The sequence below is a fragment of the Budorcas taxicolor genome, chromosome 1, assembly GCF_023091745.1.
Source record: "Budorcas taxicolor isolate Tak-1 chromosome 1, Takin1.1, whole genome shotgun sequence".
In the NCBI taxonomy this organism is placed as follows: Eukaryota; Metazoa; Chordata; class Mammalia; order Artiodactyla; family Bovidae; genus Budorcas; species Budorcas taxicolor.
Window position 1 is genome coordinate 106,882,304 of NC_068910.1, and position 26,828 is coordinate 106,909,131.

General features: G+C 38.9%; 1 protein-coding gene across 1 annotated transcript in view; it reads left to right on the top strand.

Annotated features, from left to right (window-relative positions):
- The window catches only part of CRYBG3 (crystallin beta-gamma domain containing 3), a 125,681-nt gene that overhangs the window by 53,676 nt on the left and 45,177 nt on the right, over positions 1-26,828 (top strand). Inside the window, exons 4-12 of the mRNA XM_052639667.1 lie at positions 488-6,503; positions 7,820-7,864; positions 8,108-8,223; positions 9,244-9,391; positions 14,065-14,201; positions 15,448-15,562; positions 16,715-16,750; positions 19,112-19,245; positions 22,776-22,902. Coding sequence (XP_052495627.1) covers positions 488-6,503; positions 7,820-7,864; positions 8,108-8,223; positions 9,244-9,391; positions 14,065-14,201; positions 15,448-15,562; positions 16,715-16,750; positions 19,112-19,245; positions 22,776-22,902 — 6,874 coding nt within the window. The remainder of the gene's footprint in view (positions 1-487; positions 6,504-7,819; positions 7,865-8,107; positions 8,224-9,243; positions 9,392-14,064; positions 14,202-15,447; positions 15,563-16,714; positions 16,751-19,111; positions 19,246-22,775; positions 22,903-26,828) is intronic.

Here is a 26,828-nt window from a genome sequence, read left to right on the forward strand (position 1 = left end):
CTGTGCTAAAAGCAGCTGTTCCAAACTCACATCTAAGTAAAAGAAGAGAAACTTGCTATGATACTCTGATATGGTGCAGAAATCAGTGATGTAGCCATGAGATACCAATATGAGGCATGAAGGCAATGTGGTTCCTTCTAGTCAAGCACTCACTGGAGATCAAAACTATTAATAGAACCTAAGCCTTAGGTTTGTCAGCCCATATTCTCTCCATTAATCACCGTGGGAGAGACAGACATAATCAAGTGAAAGGGACAGTTCTGAGGAGTTCAAACATTCAGGTTGGCTTGACATTCCTGTGCTGCTGGTCAAATCTGTATTATGCTTAATACAGACAGTCTGGACTAAAAATTCAAGAATTTCCTTCCCAACTTTAGACATTAAGAATAGGACGATTTGAAAGATACACTTCACCATGATTTCTGGAAGTGCTGTTAAGTGTCACTAATTATCTTTCCTGATACTCTCATGCTGTTCTTTTTTGCAGACAAATGGATGGTAAATCAGAGAGGCCTTTAGTAACGTATGCAACCTACCAAGGCCCCAGACAAATTAAGAAGTATTTGAAGCAGCAGACAGTGTCGGAAACCGTGAATCCCTTAGACAGAGAAAATGCAAGTTCTGACTCTAGTACAAGCACACATCGTGGCCCTGGAAAGGAGATGGAGGCTGGAATGGTGTTATTACTGTCATCAGCTAGCACAGGCATACCTGTGAAAGAACAAGTGCCTGAAGGCCAGTTAGAAGACTCTGATTATAACGAAAGAGATCTCAACACAGAAAGCCATTCAACAAACAACCAAGGACTAGCCAACACGGCTTCTTCTAGGGGTGTTTTAAATAAAGCCTATCCTGGGGGACCCGAGACAAGTAGATCATCCTGTCCTGTGACGAGCTGCAGCTCCACTGCTGGAGATTCTGACTCACGGCACCATTTGAGTTGTGCACCAGGTTCTCAGACTGACAGAAATTTCGGATGTTCAGCATTGTTTACAGAAAGTAACAGCAGCAAAATTCCTTATAGTCTGGACTTGCAGAGGACAGCAGCACCAGGAACTGTGGTAAAACGAACCAGCCCCGTGATGAGTGATGGGACACCAGTGCAGGCCGAGAACCCTGCTATTTCTGACTTCTCTTGTAGTAAATCTGATGGGAGTGACCCTACCACACTTGGAAGTGCAGATTTGCCAAGTCCAAATAAATCAGTTAGGCGTGAAGCTCTGCAGTTGCCAGAGAGTAAGTGTTCTGACAAGCAAGCGGTAGAGAACTCATCAAAGCAGGCTGCCAATCACACCAGCCCCATGGCTTTTCAGAAACAAGCTGTAACAGACACAGAACTTGTAAATGCTGGAAACAGATCATCTGCCCAAGACACACAGAAAATTTTGGCTCCTGCAGAAATCAAGCAAGAAACAGAAAACACATCAGTTGAGGAACCCACTACTTCAAGTCATGTCAAAGCTCCAGAAGATAGAATCGAGTCATTACACAAAGACACTGACCCACTGTTACTAACAGAAGTCAAAAACCTTGTTAGGCCACATGGCAAAGTGCCTCCCTTTAGGATGAATCAAAAGGAAGCTGCCTCTGTAAAACACACCAGTGAATCAGTAGTTGTAACATGCTTAGAAAATAAAATAGCCACTGAACTGAATCTTGAACTTTATAGAAATCACATTTCAGAATCCCTTCTTGACTCTGAGAGTCCTCAACAAGCCACAGTGTCACCTGATGCCAGGACATCTCCCAGCCTTGGCCATAAAAAGTCAGATTTCAGTGCTTCACGCCCTACCATTATTTCCAGAGTCGGCATGCTGAGCCAGGTGGATATTCCTATTTTAAAGAATGAAGGTTCTTCTGTGCTCATTGAAACTGGAGATGTCAGCATTGTTGGTAGCTCCAGTCAGTCTCATCAGTGTCAACAAGAACATGCAGCAAATCATGTGGAGGCCACAGACAGGAAGAGTCTCCCTGGGTGCCTTCACTCTGAGCATGTACCTACAACTCTTGAATCCAAGGAAGTTCTTCCTGATAGGGAGAAATACCAGTATGTACTAGATCTCGAAGCCAGTGACACCGACATAAGTGCAGCGGACTTGGGCTTTGAGCCTGCAAGCCTCTGCAAGGGGCACAGTTCCACTTCATCTCAAGACCCTGAGAGAGCAGAGTCAGTGCTATCAAGCACCGCAGCAAGTGAGAGCACTGCAGACAAGCTTGATTCTTCTTTCTCCTTGGAAACCAAAACTGATAGCTCTGCAGAAATGTTACCAGAAGCTGATGTTAGTGGTCAGAACAATGTTCCTGTTGAGTCACATTCTGGACCAGGAAAAACTCTAAGTCTCTCCAAGATACCTGTTTCCCGAACAGAGCCCAGAGACATTTCTCAGGATGAAATTTTGTCTCCACTTGAAATCACAGGTGTGCCAGCAAATCCTGCTTTATCAGAAGTGACTTCCCTGGAAGTTGAACAGGACAAAATTTTTCAGTTAGTGGATCATGAGGAGATTAAAGAGAAATATTTAGATGCCAGCCTTAAAGAGAGTTGCCAAACTGAGGTTTCCCCTTCTGCCTCCAAATATCAGGGTGTACAGGGAACGGAGGTGGGAGCCTACAGTGCTCTACCTGCTCATCTCCAGAGTAATAGACCTGAGACTTCACCACCTGTTCATGATGAGAAAGTTACTAGGCAAGTGGCACAGAATTGTGCAGCCAAGGCTTCTATGACCCATCCACCTTCAGTTCCTTGTGGGAGCAAAAAGATTTCTGATTTTTCACCACTCAGCTTAGCTAATACTTCCCCCCAGTTCCAAGAAACTGACAGCACAAAAGCAAAGTCACCTTTTCTGGGTTCTGGTATCAGTTTGGGAAAAGAGGATTTTGCATCTGAGGATTCAAGTTTCCTTCCTAATCCTTCTGTGCTGAGAACAGAAAAGAGAGTCTTATCTCCCAGAAAGAAAGAGGATGCTCATTCCCTAAGAGGTGGTACTCACAGCCTGCCTTCCTCCTCCAGTAACTCTGAAGTTAGCATGGTTAGAAGTTCACATAACCCCGCAAATAATTTTAGTTCTGTAAAAGTTCCCATAGATGTCCCACATGAAGGTGCCTCCTTAACTAATCTGTTGGACCCTAAAAGCTCTTATTTGGAATCGGAAATATCTGACCTCGCAGAAGTCACCCCACTTCAGGACCATTTGGGGGATCCTACTAGGATGGTATCTCTTGATTTCCCAACTGCTGCCCAATTTGTCAATCCCTTGGAAGCAGCGACTGGAGCAGTTGCTGGGACCCCAGCGTCAGTTAACAGCTCAAGCCAGCAGTGTTCTGAGGCCTCTGCTGAGCACATAGAAGCGAGGAGGAGAGCACATGCCCAACTTTTGGACCTCGAGAGTGATTTCTGTAAAAAGGCTGTTACATTGATTGGGGAGGCCTTTAATTCTGTCAGGGAAGAGCTAAAATCCAAACACTCAGTCGATACCTGCCAGGAACATAGAGCCATAGACGGCATAATGAATCCAGGTACCCTGGAAGAAGACATCCCTGAGAAAAACCCATCAGAAGTGACACTGACAGAGATCCAGCCTGCAGAGCATTTGGAAGAGCAGGCTGTGGAAAACATACCTGAAGTCCAAGGGGAAGAAAAGGCCTGTGTTTCACCTGTGGTTGGTGAGAACAGTCTCCTTTTTGATTCTGATAAAATGAATGTATGTTGGTTGTTAGAGGACCGAGCTAGGGAATTAGTCAATCAGATTATTTATTCAGCCCAAGAAACTGTAGCAAATGATGCTCAGGGTACCTTGGATTCTGAACTTCAGGCTAATACTTCCAAAGTTCTGAATAGTGATAGTGTTCAGCCATGTGATATGGTAAGAGAGTTCTTGGGGTCAGAACAGGCAATAAATCAAAGCATATGTGAAATCAGTGGGAAAGTATTAGGTAGATTCTTTGCTGTAAGTAACTTAGGTAGTGACACAGAGTCAATAAGAGGAAGAGAAATTGTTCTCTACCAAAAATCCCCCTTTTCAGGAACTAGAGATGGGCAATCTGGTAGTATAAATTTGCAGGAATCAGATACTGCTTTACTAGCTGAAAACGTACCCCTTACAGGGTTAGATGATAAGGCAAAAACACACTCGTTTTGCAAGAAGGACTCTAAAGAGAAAATGGGGACAGAGTGTGTTGATAATCAGAAACCTGAGACAAAGGATACAAGAACTCTTGTATTAAATTTCAAATGGCCTCCGTTTGTGAATGATGACATTCACGTACCTGGGACATCTAAAAGCAGCTTGTCTGATACTTCTGTATGTTTATCTGAAAAAAGCTTGCCAGGACACAGTAACAAAAGCACACCCCTTGCAATGTCAGAAGTAGGGAAAATACACAAGGACACTGAAGTAAATACCGGAAAAATTGAGCTTATACCTTCCATGTTAGAAATGGGAAAACCAAATAAGGATGCTGAGTTGAATATTATGAAATATGAGGCAGTCCCCCCAGTGTCAGAAATGGGAAGAGCACATAAAAAGGATGCCGAATTGAGTACCTCAGAAACTGAGCCAACAGCTGAAATTCTTAAAATGCGAGAAGCATACCAAATGGATGCTGAGAGGTATATTGAAAAAACTGAGGGATTGCCTGCCACTTTAGAAATGGAAAATATTTGCCAAAAGGATGCTGAAGGGGATATTGCAAAGACTGAGGTGACACCTGTTACATTAGAAATGGAAAATATTTGCCAAAAGCATGCTGAGGGGGATGTTGGTAAGACGGGAATGACATCGGTTGTGTCAGAAATGGACAGTATCTACCAAAAAGATACTGAGGGGACTGCTGAAAAGGCTGAGTCAATACCTGCCACACTAGAAATGGAAAGTATTTACCAAAAAGATGCTGAAGTGGACAAAACTGGGGTGATGTCCCTTACATTAGAAGTGGCAGATGTCTACCGAAAAGATGGTGAGGGGATCACTGCAAAGACTGAAGGACCTTTATTAGACTTGGAAAACACTTACCAAAGTGATGCTGAAGGGGTTATTAGGAAAAGTGAAATGATGCCTCCTTTTGTATTAGAAATGAAAGAAGCACCCCAGAAGGCAGTACCTGCTTCCTTCGAAATATGTAAGGGAGATATGAAGGAGACAAGTGGGGGAATGTTGTCCACACCCTCTAAGAGAGAAATGGAAAGCACATTCCCAGAAGATTCTGATGGGACCATCAGGAAACACAGGGTGTTTCCCACAGCAGTCAGTTCTGAGAAAATACATGGAACAGATCTGGAGTTGCCCGTTACACAGGCGGAGGCCACATCTCCCATATCTGATGCTGAAGAAGCATACCAAGAGGGTGCTGGCAGGAGTGGTAGAGAAGTGGAGAAAGAGCCTACTGAAACGAAGACAGGCTTGATAGCGTGTGGCACTAGACTCGCCTCGTACTTCAGGGATTATGAATCGCCTACCTTAAGTAAGGATAATGAAGGCTACCCAGCCTTAGCAGTGCCGGACTTTGAACCTGAGGGTACCGTGGGAAGGCTGGACAGAAAAACATCTGTCACTACAGTACATAAGAAAGCAAGAGACCTAGAGTATGGAGACAAAAAGGAAGAACCTAACTTAGCCTTCGTCTCTCAGGAGGAGCAAGAAAATTCTTCCTTTACTATACTGTACGAAGAGCCCCTCCAAGATGAGGACAAGTACGCTACCACCGAGGTAAGACGAACACATTCCCTCCTGATTCCTCACACAGCTCCTGACCGCATGCCTGTCTTCGCCTGTGAAAGGTCTGAAAGTAGAACTGACCTCGTCCATCATTTTGCAAAGGAAACCAAATTAGGTGATGCATTTGATAGTGACAGTTCAGAAACATTCTTATCGGTAGAGGCCAAAAGGTACAAGATCTATCCCTTGGCTTTGTCTCCCATTTACGAGGACGACAGCTCTCAGGAGGACATTCTGTCCAGCGAGGTCTCACCTGGTCGTCATGGTGCCTCGAAATCAAGAGAGAATGCAAACCAGCCCTCTTCTGTATTATCGCTTCTCCAGTCAGTATCAGAGCGTTTAAAGATGAATTTTGATGAAGATGACAGGCAGGAGGGCGGAGAAGAGGAAGAAGAGGAAGATGAGGAAGAGCCACTGCATAAAGGAAGTCTGAGAGCTCGAAGGCAGGAAACTGTCACCTTCAAGAGGCCAGATTCTTCTCTTACATTTTGTTCTGATGATGACCAGGAAAGTACTGGAGTCTCTAAGAATTCTTATGTGATGTCAAATGAGCCTGCGACCTCTAATCTGCAGATTGGTCTGTGGCCAGAAAAGGCCTCATTTCTACAAAAATCTGACCTTACTTCCAAACTACATTCGTCTCTAAAGAGTGCTTATCATCAGTATTTGCAGACCTCTAAAACCCATTCCTCAGAAAAAGGAGCCAGATTTGGTGGAATTTTTCAGGAACCAGTGTCAAAGTATTTCCGCACTCAAGACACCCCTGGCCAATTAAGCCCATTCACAGAGGTAAGTTATTATAATATTAATTAATGAAGTAGTGCTTTGGGTCATGAAATAACCTAAAAGCTTATTAGGAAAATCACTGTTTTGAGGTTGTGTAAAGATTGTTTAAAAAAATACCAGAGATTACTTTGTTCTTTAGTTGAAGTGTATCATACCTCATGTATTTTAGTTGGATTGTTATGTTTGAGAAAACAAAATTGCTTCATCAGAATTTAAAAGGCATAAGAGAGAAGCAAGTTACAATCTCAGTTCTTTGCTGACTTCTAGTCTTCAAACTAAATTGTGACAACGTTTTGAATTTCTCAAGGTATTGAATGTAGAAAGACTGTCACTTTCCGTTGAACTAATGTGTCTCATGAAAAGATTTTGCAATATTTAAAAATATTTTAAATATTTAAAATATTTTAAGTGTTTGCCTGACAACAGTCTCACTGTACTTGGTCTTGTTTTTGTTCGTACTTAGCAGGGCAATAAGCAGACTAATTTGAGAAAAAGGAGATGAAAACGTCCTGAAATTCAGTTACACTTTTATTCAACTTAGAAATATTTGAATGTTTACTACAGAAGATTCACTGAACCTGGGACATTTCTTTCTGACATTCCCAAGATCATGGAACTTCCTTTAGGATTCCAAATACCCTTAGTAGCAAGTGCTAATATTTGAATACCAGCCAGTTGCTTGTAAGGCAAGGTCGTTTTGAAAGAAAGGCTGGGCTTTGCAGAAATGTTTCTTTAATGATTCCTGTTGCCTATTAAGTCAAGTGCAACCTCTTCACTCTGTGTTGCAAGGTCCCCAGGTTTTGTTTGTTCAGCCTCGCCACTTTGTGCTCTGGTTACACACCCTCTAAGATGTCTCTACTTTGTCTCAAGATGTTCTCTTCCTGGATTTTTTTTTGTTTACTACTCCTGTACCAGGCTGCCACATTGTTTCACTTACTGAAATCCTGTTTTTCAAGGTCTTTTCCATACCACTTCCTCACACAAGCCTCCTGGGAACCTCTGTCTGCCATCACTTCACCTCCATGCTGGTGCCATTTCTCTTGACTTCCTTAACTTGACATTTTGATTGTTTTGTACCTGAGGGTTTAACCTAATCTCTCACCAGAAGAGTCACGGAAATGTGATCATCTTTTCTCCTTTCCAAACTGTAAGCTTCTTGAGGACAGACGCACAGCTTTATTTTCCTTTGTACTTACTTTTTTATCCCTTGTAATGATGATCACTAAACAAATATGCAATAAATTGGATTTGCTAAGAAAGTGAACCATCTTTCTGTTTATGTTTCTTATGGCTCACTTCTTCCACTTTTATTATTTCAGAATGTTGACAAACAAACTTTGAAATGTAACCCAAGACCTGGAAAGGTAAGCATAAGTTTCTTAGATAGGCTAAAATAAAAGAAGTAAGATTATGTTTAGGTTTGGGGAGTTTAAGGTAGAAACTTTTAACTGACTTAGTAAATGGTTATTTCATTCAAGAATTTAGCATCTAAAGTGGTATTTACTTTTATGTATTTAGGATATTTTATTTTCTGCATTCTAGGACATTTTAGAATTTTAAATGCATTCTTAAAATTAGTTATTATGCCTGCTTACCATATGTTGCAGATGGTTATCTATGATCTCCATGGAAGAAAATGTAAACAAGAAATCTACTGTAATATTCCTGATGCTACATCTTGGTCTTATCCAAATGGGGTACTGATAAAAGTTGTAAGGGGCTGGTAAGAGATCTCTTAAAATTTTATAATATTTTCCCCTTAAGTTGTTTTCTTGCTGCTTATGCTGTATGTTTTTCTTGTATTAAGGTTGCATCCATTTCTCTCCAGATAATTTTTTGAAACATCATTAGAGTTTTATAACTTAATTAGAAAATAAAGGTTGTTTTTAGTATTTACAGCCTGCAGTAAAATAGTGCCATTTCGTAACTGCATGATTAACAGGATGGATTTGACAAGTTGAATGCTTCAGTTGAATGAAACATAGCTTTGAAAATGAGTTCAAAATTTGTAGGATGGTAAGGAATGTGAAGGCCACATGCTTGAAGTCATTTGTATCACTGACATAAGCAACAAGTGAAGGATTCTTTGTATGGCATAAAGTGAAAGTGAAGTTGCTCAGTCATGTCCGACTCTTTGTGACCCCATGGACTGCAGCCTACCAGGCTACTCTGTCCATGGGATTTTCCAGACAAGAGTATTGGAGTGGGTTGCCAAAATGCTGGAAAATCTCGTTTGTTATTATGGACCATGTCTCATGGACATGCGGGGACCAGAATTTCTTTGTCCGGTGTTTGGGTTACCCACTGATCAGTATTCAGGTTATAAGCAGTGTGATGTAGTGTGTTTTCAAATAATAAAATGAGATGCACATGCTTTTTTATCCAGCAACAGGAAAATTAGGGTAGAAGTGGAATTTGAAATTGTTAAGCTACTGTTTTTAATGTAAATGTGTATATAGCATCTATAAAATGTATGTATACGTAAACATAGACCCAAGCATAAATTGTGGTGCTGTGTTTAGGAAGCACTGTAAGTTGGGTGCACTTATATTCTTTCTTAGACTCCTTGGTCAGCGTACATCATTGTTTCAAAATAGGTTTATACGCTAGTAGTAGAAAATAGCCCAGATTTTTAAATTTGAATAGACATTGTAGTCTGTGACTTATAACTCTCATATTTGTTTTATGCCTCATTTCTTAGAAGATTAATTATAGCTGATCATGCTTTTTTATATTTGTTCAGCTGGATTTTATATGAGAAACCACATTTCCAAGGTCAGAAATGTGTTCTGGAGGAAGGAGAAAAGGTGTTAAATCGTGACTGGCTTCTTCAGAACAGAAAGCATCCACAAAGAAACTTTGTGTTGGGCTCTATCAAACGTGTCTTAAAGGTAATGTAACAGTTGATTTTTAAATTTTGTGTCATTTGTCATGTAGTAAAGCTGTACTTTGGCCCAGCACTGCTTAGAAATAGTTTCTATTAATCATAATTGTAGTAATTTTGTTAATCTTTATTATCATAGTGATAATTTTTTTACTAGATATGCATAAACTATTAAGTTGAATGAAAATTTTAAACGTTACATGTAATACGGCACATAAAATGTTACATGTTGTATATGTATTTTTAATAGTAGTTGGAATATACCACCCAGACATCTTTAGGATATTTCCAAATATGTTTTTCTAGTGGAGGTTTGTGGGTGTGTATATGTGGGTATGTGTGATGTTTACAAGAGAAGGGGAGATAGATGAGCGTTAGAAGAAATTTACAGAAGGTAGGTTGGGGAAAGGAAGGGGAAAATGTTACTTTTTAATTTTCTGTTTATTAATAATAAGATGAGGAGGACCTTGCATTCCTCATATAATAAAACATACTGTGGGAAGTGCCTTAATGGTTTAGAGAAGTGAGTTAGCGATAAGGACAGAATTGTCCCATGTATTTCAAGGGTTCCTTCAGCAGTAATGTAGTAAATGATTTAGTGCAGTATTTTTCAAATTACAGAAATTCTATTTGTATACTAAAAATGTCTACTTTGACGTGGACCCTATCATGATTTGGATCAATGTTGTTAAAACCCTTGATAGTTGCAGACAGCATACAGAAAAACTCATTATCATAAAGGGGTATCTGCATGAATTAATACTTTCTGTAAAACTGTTAAGCCTGTGTCTAACAAATATTTGTGTCTGCTCTTGGACTGAATGCTGTCGTAGGCACTGGGAATAGAAACACAAGTTCTGTATAGTGTCTTCCTGCAGATTGCTCAAAGTCCAGGACAGGGACAGCTGAATCACATGCCTGTATGATGTGAGACATGCAGTGCAGGGCCGCACATGGGCACGAAGAAGACGCACCTCTCCTGGAGCAGGCAGCACCTGGCTGGCGTCTTGAGAGAGCAGACAGGAGTTAGGCAGCATGGGAGGTGTGAGGGAGTCCCTAGCAGAGCCACTTGCATCACTGAGGTGGGCTTTGGTGGCTTGCTGGTAGTACGGGGAGATTGATGGCTATAGGATAGAGGGCAGTGTGCGTTTTCATCGAAAAATTTAATCACAGGCATTTCAGCTCATCAGGCAGCATTTGAGTGCTCACTTCATTAGCTAACTCACTCACAAGAAATTCCTTGAAGCAGGTAATCACTTTGTAGTTGGAATCTTCTAAAATTTAATAGCATGTGGTTTTGTGTCTGCCTTGTGAATGTCAGGCACCTTGCCAGGCCTAGTGAGGAGGAAAAAAAAAGATGAATAAGGTATTGTAAGCAGCAAACTTCACACCCTCATCCCAAATCAAACAATAAAATCAAACAAAAAATTCAATCTGTTGAGCATGGGTATTTAAATGGGTATTTGCACATCCGCCATTTGCTTTGGATGCATTATAGGAAAGAATAAGTCATGCTTACATTTTTTCCTTCTTCCATTGTTTGTTCATAGAGTCTGTTTTTTTTTTTTAATTGCAGTGGTAGTGCCCACTTGACTTGAACTTGCTAGCAACTTTAAGTGAGGAAGGAAAATAAAACTATTGAGCATTGAATGGAAAAGGCATTAGCATTGTTCTAAATATTTTACAAAGTAAGAATCAGGCATCAAAATGCTTCCTTTTTGTAAACTTGTCACATTTCAGCCTGTTGATAGCTTCATTTTCATGGCGGCCATTCCAAATTCACCTAGGCCCACACCAGCTTTATCTTGTTTCACCATCTTTTAGTGGCTTTCATCTTAAGTAGTCAAAGCTTTAAAGACTGCCTTTAAAGATAATACTTTCATGACATCTTCACTTGGCTGTAAATGGAGCAAGTAATAGAAAATACCTTCAGTCATCTGCAGTAGTCGATTCTGCCCAAGGGTCATCTTTGGCCCTGGTGGAAGTAATTGGAGGTGGAGTAACAGTGCAGTGAGACTTGAGTCAAGTGCTTTTTTTTTCTCAAATAGAAAAAGTGACTCCTGCACATTTCTCTGTTTACTATACATTATATATAAGAGTGACATTTCCTTCTTTCAGGAGTTAATTAGGTTTGCCCTTATTAATAAGCTGAGGTGCAAGAGAGCCATCGTTAGATTAGGGACTGAAGGTATTTCCTGTAAGGCAGAGGCAAGTAGTTTCTTGGGTTTTTGGTTTTTGGAGGTTTGTTTTGTTTTGTTTTGTTACCATGTATGTAATTCATTCCTACCCTGTTTCCCTCCCATAGCTTTGTCTCCATTCTTACTGGTTGCTTTAATAGTCTGAGCTTATAGATTTCACCAAGATGTATTTAGAAAGTATATCATGACTAGAAAACTCTGAGAGGAAACCATATAAACTTTTCTTTACTAAGAGTACAAACTGTTTCTTGTTGCTAGGTTCCGGTAAGGCTAGTTGTTTACTCCCTTTGTGCATCAAGAATTACACAAATCTTGCAAAAGACATTACTTCTGTGAATAGCCACCATGGAGAAAATAGAACTTATTAGTGAAATCTTTTTCAGCCAACTAGAGAAAAAGAAATCAGTCCTCTAGTACGATAATTGAGAATGTAAGCAATCTTGTTTATATTTTCAATTTTTTAGCCATCATTACCTCTTTTCCATTATGCTGTTTCCCTGTGTGATGTAGACTCAAATGCCTCTTAGCTTTTTCCCTTTTAAAATACACCACCCAAACATTGTTTGTATAACACAATGCAGAGGAAACTTATTTGTGTGAGACACTTAGTTATGTATTCTGTTACTGTACTTCAGATCCCTGGGGGAACGTTTTAAATAATGTTACTAGAACTCTATTTTTAATAACAAACAAAAGAGACTTGAAGACTGACAGGTGACTCTTCTGGACATTTCTGGACATTTTTTAAAATGAAACTTTAGACAGAGATAAACTTTTTATACTTTAAAGGATATTTTAGGTTATACCTTCCTACTGTATTGTGTTTTAGAACTTTCTGAAAACAAGATGTATTAGTTTGCTTGCTTTTACACACTAATCAGAATGGTTAATAATGATTAATAATAGAACTCAGTTTGGAAAAAAGATTAAAAACTTAGATACCATGATGCAATTGCAAAACAGATTATAATAATAAATATAATTGTTCAGTCTAATAAATGTCACCTCTAATAGTTTATTGCATTTACCTATTTCATTAAAGCAGAGCCATTTGAATTCCACAATGTCCTAGATGAGAATTATGGTGCTGAAACTTGAGTCATATAATGAAACACTCAGGATTACTGAGATAGATTAGACAGCATGACTGTAGTTTCAGAGAAGGGAAAAATAATTGTGGTTTTGATTCCTTAAGAAATGATATGGTCTTTTTTGAGTTAGAACTAATTATTGAAAACAAACTTAATGATTACCAAAGGGGAAACATGGCAGGAAGGGATAAACTGGAGCTTGGGATTAACATATACACACTACTATATATAAAATAGAGAATCAATAAGACTGACTGGATTGTACAGGGAACTCTTCTCGATATTCTGTAATGATCTGCATGGGAAAGGAATCTGAAAAAGAATAAATATGTGTATAACTGAATTGGTATGCTATGTACCTGAAACTAACATAAGACTGTAAATCAATTATATTCCAATAGTATTTTTTAAAAAAAGATGTTCATAAGTAAGAATACAGAAAATTATGTCTTCAGTTAGAATAAGGGAAACGTTTACAAAGCTTAGAGAGTCCAGGTGCAGAGATAGCATGGATACCAGTATGACCGAAGAGTTGTAGGTAGTTAGTGTAGTTGTGGGTTATTGTGAGTTAGTTAGTTGTGGGTCATTGCCGTATTTTAAAAGGAAAACCAATATATGAATATGAATTGCTTGGGTCTCAAGTCAAGGACTATGATGAGGGATGTGGTGTTCCCACATGCCCAGCTGTATAAAGAGTAAGCTTACTGGATCGATGGTCTAGGCCTGTAATCAAAGTCTTGGCCTTGATGAAAGACCTTGACAGTGGCAATTTTAAAGAAAAGTTTGACAGGACATGGTGACAGTGGATGTGTGATGAAGTATAGGATCAAATTTCATAATGTCTTTCTTCTTCAAACCAACTGATACTATAGAAAATAAATACCACAAATAAGAAAACAGATTTCCTTTACCCTCACCTCTAATTCCTACTTCTTTTGTCACTGTAATTTAGATAACCCGCTGAGAGAGTAGTGCCTCTCTGTTATTTATTTTTTATGTTCCCCATGAGATCAGCTTTTATTTAACTCCCTTCCTCCCTATGGCTTTGTTATGCTTCTGAGAAGGAAGGCTTACAAAGTCTTGGCACTCATATATTGGTAACTTTGAACATTGCTTAATGGAGCAGGACTTTTAAAAACAAAGCAGAAAGAATCAGGGTAATATTTTTCAATCAATAATATTCATGTAATTTTCATGTTGTCAATGTAACTTCTTAGAAAAATTAGTTTAACAGATTGGTAAGAAGAAACATGGTCTCCTTTATGCTGTTATTGGTTAAAAATTCAGCTGAATGGTGAGAATTATTGTAACTGCATATCCAGGGTATTGAGGATACTGCAGTGTGTGTCTAGATATTTCAAAGTCAACTTTTGTTTTTTCTTTCTTTCCAGGATTGCAGTGTTCCAGAGATAGAACTTTGCCCACAGTCGGACCCGGCATGTTGCCCTATCTACATCCAGCGAGCGGTCCCCAATTTGGAGGAGCTGAATATCCCCAAATCTGTGTCCTTCACTGTGAAGTCAGGCGTGTATGTATCTGCTTCTCTTCACTACAGTGATTGATGGCTACCAACGTTAACTTTGTGTCAGATTTCAATTGGTGACCTACACATTTCTGAAGTGTTAATTTTGCTGTGTGTACTCCTGAATACCTAAGAAAGACTTTTTCAAATATTTTAAAACAGATTCTTTTTTTCAGATCCAGTTAAGTTTTTTATAGATGACTCACAGAAACAGATCCAGGTTCCCAGACACCATTTTTGACAGATGAATCCATTGTCTCTTCACCCACCAGATAGTGGGACTAAGAAGTAAATACATATCCCTGACCTAAAACTCTGGAGCCTGAGCTATTAGCAGAGTGTCTGTCTCAGTGCTGGTAGTTACAGAGGGCCTTTATAGTACCAGTGTTTATTGCTCTTCTATTCCTGGAAGACAGGTAGAGCTACTCTCCTGTCACAGATGAAAAAATTACGTGGCTTGTCCTAAGCTGCCAGCTGGTAAATATGGATTTGATACTAGGCCTTTCTAATTCCAAAGGTATCTTCAGGACTGTGGGTCTGAGTTCAGTGTTAATTCAGTCCCAGATTGACTTGAGTCATAAGTTTTGTGATTTCTGGTTCAATGTGGATCCTTCTTCCCTCTTCCTCCATTTTCATCTGCTCTGATGATGGCTGATGTTGAATTTAGGGGTCACTGTTAGACATCTCCCTTCATCTCTCCCACATGTTAGAACTGTTGGGCATACCCAGTAATTAACACAGACCTGAGAACTGTCTGTAATTATCAAGTTTAGCTGGTTTCTGGATGGTTCTTTTGGGAATCTTATTTCAAATACTCTTCCTGAGGGAAACCAAGAACTGGTACTGATTCTGAAACTGTGGGTCAAAGGTGTAAAATGCATAGTGGAATCCCTACCTCTGATTGCCCGAGTTTAAAACAGAAACCTAGGGGAATGATTTTTCAGTTATATCCTAATTGCATTAAAGGTTTCACAACTTTTAAATATTGGAAAACATATAATAGAAAAGTGATGGCAGTGCTTGGAAAACATATAATAAACCAGAATAGTGTCTGAATGTAAGTAGTGAATAACATGTTAATTCATTGTTATATGTTGTCTAGCAGTGTCACTGTGAATGTGTTTTACTAATGTACTTCTGTGACAGAGATTTCTTCTTTTTGTAGCTTTTTGTTTTTTTAGCTTTTAACTCTTACGGAACCAGATTAAAGTATTCCTATTATACTTTAACCAACCATTCGTTTCTTATTTAGTTGGCTTGCCTACCCGGATATTAATTTCAAGGGGCAAGCTATAGTTTTGGAGGAAGACCATGGACTCTTTGAGATTTCTGCAGCAGAAATGAAATCATTGCATCCACTTCAAATGGTAAGCAGATATAAAATGAAACATTTTCCCAAGTATCCATGAATTCAAAAATAAGATAGCTCTGATGATTGGTCATGCATCTTGGTCTAAAGACATGTATATGTCTACTACAGAATGGGCAAACTATTCATACATTATTGTTTTGTTTCTTTCAGTCTTTGTGAAAATATTTTAATGTTTTCTAGAAACATTTCCATTTTAATGTTTTTCTAGATGTTTGAATTTACTTTGTACTATATTTATCACAATTCATGCAGCTTCCTTATAAGGTAATACTCTGCGTTTAAAAAATTCTAAATTTGTTTTTTTGATGCTTATTAGAAAATTGGTTGTTGTATATTATATTCTTCCATTGCAATAATGAATGATAAGTTCAGCATCAATAATAAATGGGTAGGTCTGTGAATGGGTTACTTTCTTAAAAGTAATAAATGTTTGTATTAATGATTTATTCTGTTGCAAATATTTTTATTTGAGGGGCAAACTGTTCAATTAAATAGTGGCTATGTGACAAACCGTTTTTGTGCTGTGCCTTAAAAAAATACTAAAAACCAGCAAAAACGGAAATTTTAAGGAGTATTACAATGCAGAGTAGCACTGGAAACAAAGAAATGATACACTAGAGCTTTTGTGAGGAGTGGGTTACCTTTTATGCTCTTATCTCCATGTGGTCACAAAGACAGCAAGTGTGATAGGACTTGGAAGATGAAATGCTCTAACACAGAAAGCCCAAGCCTTTGTAGAGAAGAAATTGAGTATTAAGTGGTTTAGAAATCTACCCTGCCAAATAAAGTTTTCAGTGTACTAACAACTCCACTCTTCTTTTTGAGACACTCTGCTGTGGGATTATATCTTTAATTGGGCACATGTACTTAAGCACTAAAGCTTGGTTTCCTTCCTTGTAGTGGTTGTACTCTGGAAAGTAGCTTTCCAAGATTTCTTACCCCATTTACATTGATAAAGAGTAGTCTGACTTGATTTTGACTGCTGTAGAATTCTATACTTAAAATTTTTAAATACCACAACATAAATTTGGTATGTAATCTTCACCAATCAAGTTTTTATAAAACCTACATACATTACTTAGTTACTTGTGGTTAGTTATATTTTAAATATGAATATATCTAATATTAAAATTTTTGTCATCTTAAGGGTGGACTGAAAGTGGAAATGCCTATGAACTTAAAGGTGAGTCTTGAACACTTTGGTAGCAGGCTAAAAAGTTTGAGAATTAAATCTTTAACTATTTGTGTGTGTGGTAAGTCGCTTCAGTCATGTCCGACTCTTTGCAACCTCATGGACTGTAGCCCATGAAGCTCCTCCGTCCACAGGATTTTCCAGGCAAGAATACTGGAGTGGGTTGACATTTCTTTCTCTAGGGGATCTTCCTGACCCAGGGATTGAACCCACGTCTCTTGTATCTCCTGCACTGGCAGGCGAGTTCCTTATCACTAGCACCACCTGGGAAGCCCCTTAACTATTTGGGACTATTACAGTTAAAATGTGATTACCTGAATGTATGCTGGCAATATCTAGGTAATATATCTTGGGTTGGTGGGCAGTGACTGCACAAAGGAGTTGCTGAGGGCCCATGCTCAAATGACAAGAGGGCTCAGTACAGAAAGGTGGAGGTCTGTTCTGACAACCCAGTCTGACCCAGTAAGCACCTACAGGCTGGAAAGATGATAGGTTTGATATTTATTTTATCAGGGGCAAGGGGTTGAGGTGATAGCTAGACTTTCAAGTGGGAATACCCAGCAGGCATTTGGGAGTGGTGCTCAGGATGGAGATCAAGGATGATAAGGAGGAGATGCAAGCAGCTTTATCAGGTGATGTCAATTTGAAAGTATGAGTATCTGAAGGGAACAGTAGAGGCACCGAAAACTGGGGTGGCAGTAATGCTAGAATTAAGTACGTTTGGGGAAAGAGAAAGAAATGGGACTGTAGAATGCCTGTAAAGAGAGACAGGAAGAAAATCAGTGTAGTGATGAAAGATGCAAACAGACCTCTGTTTAATTAGAGTAAGCACTTTCAGAGGCAGGCAAGGACACGGGGATTCATCCGTCCTCCTCTCCAAACCAAGGCACAATTCCCCCAGCTTTCCCATTTCTGGGCTTCCTAATTTGTGGAATTGACTACCATTCTCCCAATCACATAGATGGAGTTTTTTTTAAAACTTAATATCTGAATAAATCTAATACAATTTGGCTATATGTTAGAATCATACATATGTGAGTTCTAAAAAAAATGCTTATGCCTGGGTTCCATTGGAAAAGATACTTATTTGGCCTGGGGTGTGGTTAAAATTTTTCAGAGCTCCCTAGGTGACTCTTGACATGCAGCCAAGGTTTTGAACTAGTGACCTAATAAGTGCAGAACTCGTTGTGACACTCCCTGAGTGACTTGTCTCAGTCTCTTTGCTGCATCAGAACTTTGGGCTGGCTCTTCTGTGGACAGTTGCAGTCTGAGGCATGTGGATGGAATGGTTATCCTAGACAGTCACAATTTTTAAGTTGCTAGATGTTGGCTTGTGACTTACTCATCAAAGAATTACTGCTTCTTACTTAGTTTCAATGTGTTCAACATATGTAGCATGTATTAAACCCAAATAATACTTCATCACTTCCAATACAGCACTCTGAAAATTTAATATGTAGAAAACAGCAGGAGCAGTACTAAATATTTTTTTTTCAGACTGTGTAATGTTCTCAGTGTTATTGTTGTTTTTCTTTTTTTAAATAAAGAAGCTACAACTTGCTGGTTCAGTGTGTCTAAGCATGGGATTTTATTCACCAGTTGTATACAAATTATGCCATCAGCCATAAATAGGACCAGGTGATAAAGTGTAGGTAGATGAGTGCTATTACTGTCATCACTTCCCTGAACCCCAAGGGCAGCTTATGCTTGGGAAATAAAATAAAAAAAAATAGAAGGGAAGTACTTGTACCAATCCAAGTTTGAAGTAAACGAAATGCTAGAAATCTGTGTCCTACTGCATTCCCTCCTCCATTTGAACCAAATATCCAATAAGAATACCAAATTTTTTTCAATCATTTCTAACTTTTAGAAAGTTTTTTATTTAAATTCAGGAATTTGCATGTGTAATTCTTCTCAGTGATTAGTAGTGACCATACAAGCAATGTTGCAAGAAATAGCAAGTTTTCTTAAACTCAAGAGAATTTTGGTTTCTTAATAGAGGAAATTCAGTAAATATATAGCTGGTCTGTATCAAATATTGAACAGAGAGAAAAAGATAGTTCAAGACAGTTTACTTTTTGCAGTGGACCTAGGATTTGGGTAAATAGAACATGTAATTATATTTGAGTATGTTGATATAAGAGAAACATATTATCAAGATATTATATCTTTATAATGGATAAAGACTCACATATTCCTTGTGAATGTCAGACAGTATTCTATATTTTGAGTATAAAGGAAGAAAATGAACAGTGGTCCTTCATTCAGGTTGTGGCCTTCAGTGTCATATAAATCAGTATGTATCTGTTCTAAAATATGAGCATGCTAAGTGATTTTTTTCATATTTTTCAGGTTATTATTTATGAAAAACCTCACTTCCATGGACAGGCCAAAGAGTTTAGTGAACACATAGATTCTGTCCCTAATTTTTTAAAAAATGATGTAGACTTTCATGGAATTGGATCAATCCGTGTCATCGGTGGAGTGTGAGTATTATATATTTTCCATATGTGATTCACTTGTCTACTTTTGAAGATCAGCACCCAAAATGTGCTGAGCAGAGCAAAAACAACCTACCTTAATCTAAAAATATACGTCCCTTCTGAAATGTGGGAAATAGAACCTATTACTGGCAGCTTTCTGTGAACTCGTGTTAGTATTAGAAATTATGAGATAGTTTAAATGAAGGGAACAGTTTCTAAAACTTAAGCTCTTAGTATTTGTAAGCACAGTATAGAAGATAAGAATTGCAAGACAAGGTTATTTCTTGACAGATTATGCACATGCATGAGAGTCCCAATTTTCACTCTGTTCTGCCTCAGTTGACTTTGGGTGCTCAGGGTCTTGGCAGTGAGTCCTCTCTCATTAAAGAGGTAGCCTGGGCTGTGTGTTTACAAAATCAAGGGTTCTTGACATTGGTTACCTTCTGGCCCTGCTCTGTTTTTAAGAAAGCTCCTGAAGAACAAATCCAAGTGTAACCAATGCACCTCTACCCTACTCTCAATCAGCAGTTACTGGACTAGGGTGAAACTTTGTATTTGTATCCTCACAGGTAAAACCATCGAAAAGAAGCTTTCCTCATAACTTAATTGCCATGGTCAACTCAGGGCTAGAATTCCTTCAGACAACATGTTAATCTCTCTGTTGATAGGTTGAATTATTAATATTTGAAATGTTGGTTTAAGTATCAATATCTCTTATTTGCAGTACATCATATAACTTGTTCATTGTATTCTAGCAAAAGATGCTGCTCAAATATTTCATTCAAAGAAGTTAAATGACTTGTTTAAGATTACTCAAGGGGCTATATTTAGAGACTTGGTCTTTGCAGTTTCTGACACTAGTTCAAGTAATGGATACACTAGCCAAAATGGAAATGTACTGTGCAATGCATTGGATATGTAGGTCATGTCGGTAACTAGTCTTGTTACTGACTAAGGTTCTTGACCTCCTTAATCAATAGGAATTGATCAGAGACCAGACTGGAGATTCAGGCAAGGCTTTATTAGGCCTCTTGTTGCAGCAGAGGGGATCAAGAACAAACAACAGGATTCCCCTGCTTGCTTGTTCCCTGAGGTAGAGGCGAGCTTGTTCCTTATGTGGAGTGAGGGTAGAGGTTGTCCGGGAATTGACGGCTTAGTGGTTTGCCCACCCCTTAGGTGGTATCATCTGCACAGGGCATGCACAGTTCTCTGCCTTTGCTCCTGACCCCCTGCTTTTTCTTTCTTTTTTTTGTTATTTATGTCTTTTGTCCAGAGTTTGCCCCGACTGTACATGAACACAGTGATTTGTAGTCCCATAGTTTCTTCATACTTTGTTCCTCCAGGAGAGGTTTATTCACGTGTAAGCATTGCAACACTGCAGCAAAGGGTCCCAGGCCCCAGCCTGTCTCAGTCTGAAATATTAGTTATTATCCAGTTCCTCACCTTTGAATTTAAAAAATTTATCAGAGGCTTGAATAACAAATCTGTTTTGGATAAATTTTTATTGTGTTATGTGTAGTCGTAGTGTTCTCTGATCCATGGACATGTGCACTTATTTTCTAAGTGTATTTGTGATTATTTTATAAAATCTCAAAATATTATGGCTAGTAAAACATTATGCACACTTTCATTTTTTATATGACACCTGCTGGAGAAGGCAATGGCACCCCACTCCAGTACTCTTGCCTGGAAAATCCCATGGACAGAGGAGCCTGCTGGGCTGCAGTCCATAGGATCACTGAGGGTCGGACACGACTGAGCGACTTCACTTTCATGCATTGGAGAAGGCAGTGGCAACCCACTCCAGTGTTCTTGCCTGGAGAATCCCAGGGACGGGGGAGCCTGGTGGGCTGCCGTCTCTGGGGTCACGCAGAGTCGGACACGACTGAAGTGACTTAGCAGCAGCAGCAGCAGGAGAAAAATGTGATGTCCAATATAAAGATGAACAGGTGACTTTTATTTTTTTCACTAATTCTACTATTTTTTTTTTTTACTGCTTCACTATTTCATTATTTTTCACTTTTAACTCTTGAACTTTATCTGTAAATAATAGGAACTCTTCCTCATCTCTGTCCTAAGGAGTCTACAGAAAATGAGGTTGATGTGTCTTAATTTTTCTCAGATAACATATATTTTTAAATATCCCAGATATATGTAAATTTTAATCTTAATTAAAACTTAATCTATTGAGAAAGGCTGTGCAGGTTTTTGAACTGTTATACTTTACTGATTTCTCCTTTAATATTAGGTCTTCTGTATCTTATTTTTCCCATTCAGGTATATTAAAAGCATGTTTTGAATAGTCCCATTTATATAAACTTAGAATTCGAAAGTTCTCTTGTAAAATTTATTTTCACTTAGTAGTTTAAGAATAGAATAATAGTAGTTTCTTTATATTTTACAAATTTGCTAATATGTATAAAATGTTTATTCTAACTCACATGGACCCTTACCCTTTTCCCTACCATAGGCACACCTACAGAAATTAGATATGAGTTCAGGAGTACTGAGTGGCTACTGTTACTTCATAACCTAGGAAAACAGTTCCTAGGAATACTTTTTGTATCTTCCCAAAAGAATGTAGTTAGCCCTACCCGGCTTCATTTTGACAAGCTCTAGAATTCAGAAGTCCCCAACCCAGGAGCCCACAGTAGTCACTCTTGGAATCTGCTCCATTGGAGCGGGTCCCACTCTAGTTACACAGTGCCAGCTAAGGGCAGATTTAAGCAGGGCAGCATGTGTTTTATCTATGCCCACACTGCATTAGCTACTGTGGGTTACTGCAGATTAAGGTTAAGTTTCCTGAAGAACTAATGAGTAACTGTGTTTATTAGTGTTCGGTACTGATAATTTCAAAGTAGAAGTCAAGAAATCTCTGTCCTTGGAAAGTCTGCCATGGTGCTTCCTGTTTCCATTATCACCACTGATAAAATGGTGGGAGCAACATTTCCTACCTGTAAATATTTACAGAAGTCTTTGTATATATTTAGACCACCAGGGCTAATACCAGCCCAGTCGCATTTCCTACTTTCTCCTTGCTAAACCCTCCTGTAATGTGTTTCTGATCCAAAGCTGATGACAGGTTCCTTTGAGTTAAACTCTAAATACATGTTTAATATAGTGATCATTCTGTGATTTCAGCAGGGCTTAATCAGAAAAATAAGACTGATTGTCTTTGAATCTCATTGTGGCTTTGCAGTATTTCTCATTGTCTGTGCTTTCCATTATTTTTTCCTTGGCAGGCTATTCTCCAACCACGCTGTGATGGTGGTATAGGGTCAGGCCACAAACATTAACTGTGTTCCTGTGTTGCAGTCCTGTAACAGCTAACCTTTTGTTGGCAAAAGCCTCCAAACTATAAAAAATATTGATCCATGAAGTTTACACCATTCGTTTGTCTCTGTAAATGCTAGCAAAATAAGTGTATTGCTTTTTTAAGAGAGGTGATGTGCAACTGGGTGCTTTATCATGATTTTCTCTCTTTCTTGACTGTGGTTTTGTTAATAACTCAGTTGTATGTCCTCTATTTGTAGATGGGTTGCCTATGAAAAAGAACATTTTAAAGGCCAGCAGTTCTTGCTTGAAGAAGGAGATTTTGAAGACAGTAATGCCTTTGGGGCATTAAGTGGTTCCATCTTGTCTTTCCGGTACTTACAAGCTGTGAGTTAACTTCCTTATTCTTAATTTTCTTTTTCTTTTTTTTTTTAGCTTTCCATGAAAACTGGACATGACCTCTGGTAGAATATAAAATGATAAAATGTTTCTACTACCTGAGACCATTAAACTGAATGGCTTATATGACTTGCCTTTCTTAACTGCCATGATTATTACAGAATATTTGTGTGTATTTTTCATCCATTGATTCCATAATGATTTTTGAACACCTGCTGTTAGATAGATTGTGTCAGGTGCTGGAGATATGATGGCTAGACACTGACTCCCTATCTGTTAGGGCTGATGAAAGTGAAAGTGAAGTCGCTCAGTCATGTCCAATGCAACCCCATGGACACTAAGCTCCTCTGTCCATGGGATTTTCTTGGCAAGAATACTGGAGCGGGTTGCCTTTTCCTTCTCCAGGGAACTTCCCGACCCAGGGATCGAACCCAGGTCTCCCACACTGTAGACAGATGCTTTACCGTCTGAGCCACCAGGTTGATAGTACCTATGTAAATGTTTGATATTGTTTGACTATGATTGGATTCAACACAAAGTATTCAGGATACCCAGACAAAAGTCAAATACTTCCCTTTTAAAGTGGGCAGGAAAAGAGGGCAGCTGAGTTGAAATTTCAAGTTTGAGAGTTAGCTAAGTGAAATTTGGGAACAGGGTGAAGAAGAAAGATGGGTGTTTTAGCAAGAGGTTAACATTTTAAAAAGCAAGGATAGGAGCCAGTGTTGGGGATGAGCTTACTCAGGGGGCATCTGGCAGTGTCTGGAGACATTTTGGATTGTTATGACTTTGGGAGGGTTGGGGATTGTCAGGCTACAGACATCGAGTGGGTAGAGGCCAGGGAGGCTGTTCAACCCCTACAATTCACTGGACAGCCCCCACAGCAAGGAGTCATCAGCCTAAAATATTACTGGTGCTGAAGTTGAGAAACCCTCATATAAGTGAAACTGATATATTTTGGAAATGCAGTAAAAATAGGATATTAGAGCTCGGGAAGATGAATCCAGAGCCAGAAAATGAAGGGCCTTATATGCCATGTTGAGGAGTTCACACTTTTTTTCTTGACTTGACCAGAAGGAATGAATTTTAGGCCTAGTGAGTGTGATTAGATTAGCATTTTAGAAAGGCTTTTATTTTTTTGGTGAATGTATCAAGGACTAGCATGAGGTGAAGGAGGTAAGCCTGGAGGCAGGAAGTCTAGAATGTTCCAGGACTGGAAGACACAGGGAAGAGGAGCTAGAAGGACGCTAGAGAGTTCTGCAGGATATCAGAGCTTGCTTATCAGATGTTGCTCACTTTTCTGACCAGCTCTGGAGACTTCTGTAGTGTGTTCAGAGGGCCATGTTTTCTCATAATTAAGAAGTTATACCACTGCAGTATATTTCGAAAATAATCTTTTCCCATATAAACTCTAAACTATCTGGCATGGCCTCCAAAGCCACCCTTTGAAGGAACTGATGATGCAGTGACGGGTGATTCTCGGGTCCAGGTGGGCTCTTGCCGCTCTGTCCCCTAAGTTTCTATGTCAGGGTCACAGGCACCACTGTTGCATAGCCTCACTCGGTCGGGCAGCAGGAGCCAGAATGGGAGAGAAGAATCATAGGGAATAAGGGAGCTTTTTTTTTTTGGTCCACAGTGATCCTTGTTAGTAAAAAAGTGAGTTGAAAAACCAGTTCTACCTAAAAGAAGTTTAGCAGAGCCAACTGAAGATTGGGTACTAAGTTGTCTGAGCAGTGGACAGGTAGCTTTTGAGGTATTTAGCTCTCAATTCTAATGTACAGGGGCCACAGGTTTTCTCTAGCCACTTCTTCCTTGAGGACTAAAAGGCACGCCAGACAAAACATGATAAAGCCTGCATCTTTTTCTCTTTTAGTTCATGATAACTGCATTCATTGAGGAAGTTAAGCATCATAATTCAGAGCATCTCCCACCTAGTACTGAATGATTTTAAGAATTTCCCTCCTGATTTAAAAGAAAAAAGCGGAGCCGAAGTTTGCTTCTAGAAATGTTCAGCAGAAAATGTGATGGTATCTTCCAAGGTGACTGTGACTAAAACAGGCAAAACTCCAAGACTTCACTAGTTGAATTCTTCAAATAGTAGGAAATGTGGAAAGAAAAAAACACTATAGCTAAAAAGTCAGGAGATACTTGATAGAGACAGTCTATGAGAACAGAAATTAAACTACTGCTGCAAATAGAAGTTTTTGGTATTTATGAAAATGATAACACATAGTTTTTAATACACATAATTTCCTTCAAAGAAAACCTATTATCTTTAAATTAGGTTTAAAAAAAATTAAGACTAGCTTGTAAAGATATTATCATCATCCTCATTATGATATTCCTAACATCTTCAGGTGCTTACTAATGGCTTTACATTCATAGTTGTACTTAATCTTCACAAAAATGATGAGATAGAGAGTTTTATGATTCCCATATTACAGATGCAGAAACTGAGGATCTCAGAGCTTAGGTACTGTGCCCAGGTGCAGAGCTGTAATTTGACGGGTGACTGTCTTACTCTAGAGCCCATGTCACATTTCCCATTTTCCTTGTCACTGAATGATTAGACTAAAAAGCACTTCAGGAGTGGAAAGCTGGAATCTCATTCAGCCAATAGCTTATTAACATTTCATTTGTAGCTGTAAATATACAGTTACTCTGCAGACTAATACACGTGTATAGTAAAGAATTATGTACATAAATTTAAATTATAAAGTCTGAAAATTATGTTCACACAAATGTTTTCAGATGAAATATTTTCTTCAGACATAGCATGGAATTGGGTAGAGATTCTCTTTTTAAAAACCACTTTATTGAAGCATGATTGACATGTAGAAAGCTGTACGTATTTATTGTATACAGTCGAGGCATTTGGGAATAAGTATATACCCATCATACTATCAAGGCCCTGGACATACTTGTCTCCTCTCAGAGTTTCCTCATGCCCTCTTTACAATTAGTAATTTTTTTGTGATAAGACACAACATAAGATCTACCCTCTTTGAAAATTTTAAGTATATGATACAGTTATTGTTAGACATAGGGTGAACAGCTCTTGGGGTTGTCATAGACAGTGGGATTAACAGCGCTGATGTGAGACATATAGGCTCTCAAAGGTCTCTAACCTGGGAAAGAGTAAAGCACTGCTTTTGAGATCTAAGTTGAAATAATATCAAATAAACAGATGAAAGGTAGAAAAGTTGCATAACATAATGCAGTCTTCTAATGTCCTGGCTCTAGTATATGGAACACTCTGGATCTACAAAGGTCAGATCTTGGACGTGTCCCTTAGGGATAATGTGGTCTGTGTCACGAAGTGCTTTGGAGAGGATGACCAGAAATGTGTTTCTAATTCCAAATGAGTCAGGCAGGCAGATATAGTGACTTGGAGTTGATTATTTTATAAAGAGAAAAGGACCAGGAGGAAGGAATATAGCAGTAATTTAGACTCCAGGGATTAAAGAAGGAATTTTTATTCTTGGCTCTCTCTATAAGTTTCTTGGTATGCTTGTTTTCCCTCAGTTTCAAACTCTCCTAGGTTTGGATTTGCTTTTGTTCTGATTTTCAGACTCGGGGCCTCTTTTCAGATCTGTAAAACCAGGTGGTATGCAGCAGACACCGTTGTGTCCCCTAAATTAGTGGACACATCAGACCTCCCCTGGTGTCTTGGTGTCTTGTTTTATGCTGCCCACCCAAGGGGGTTGTGGTGCAGGAGTTCCAGAACCTGATGAGCTGAGGGATTTTATGAAATTTAAAAGTAATCAAATTATTGATCCTTAAGACTTATTTTTGGTCCTGAAGCAACTGCTCATTAGCTCATTCTAACAGTGGGGAATACTGTGCCTGAGACTGCATTAGACTCTCCTGATTTTTGGTTCTGTTTAAGTGCTTTAAAATGGAGTGAAGATATGAGG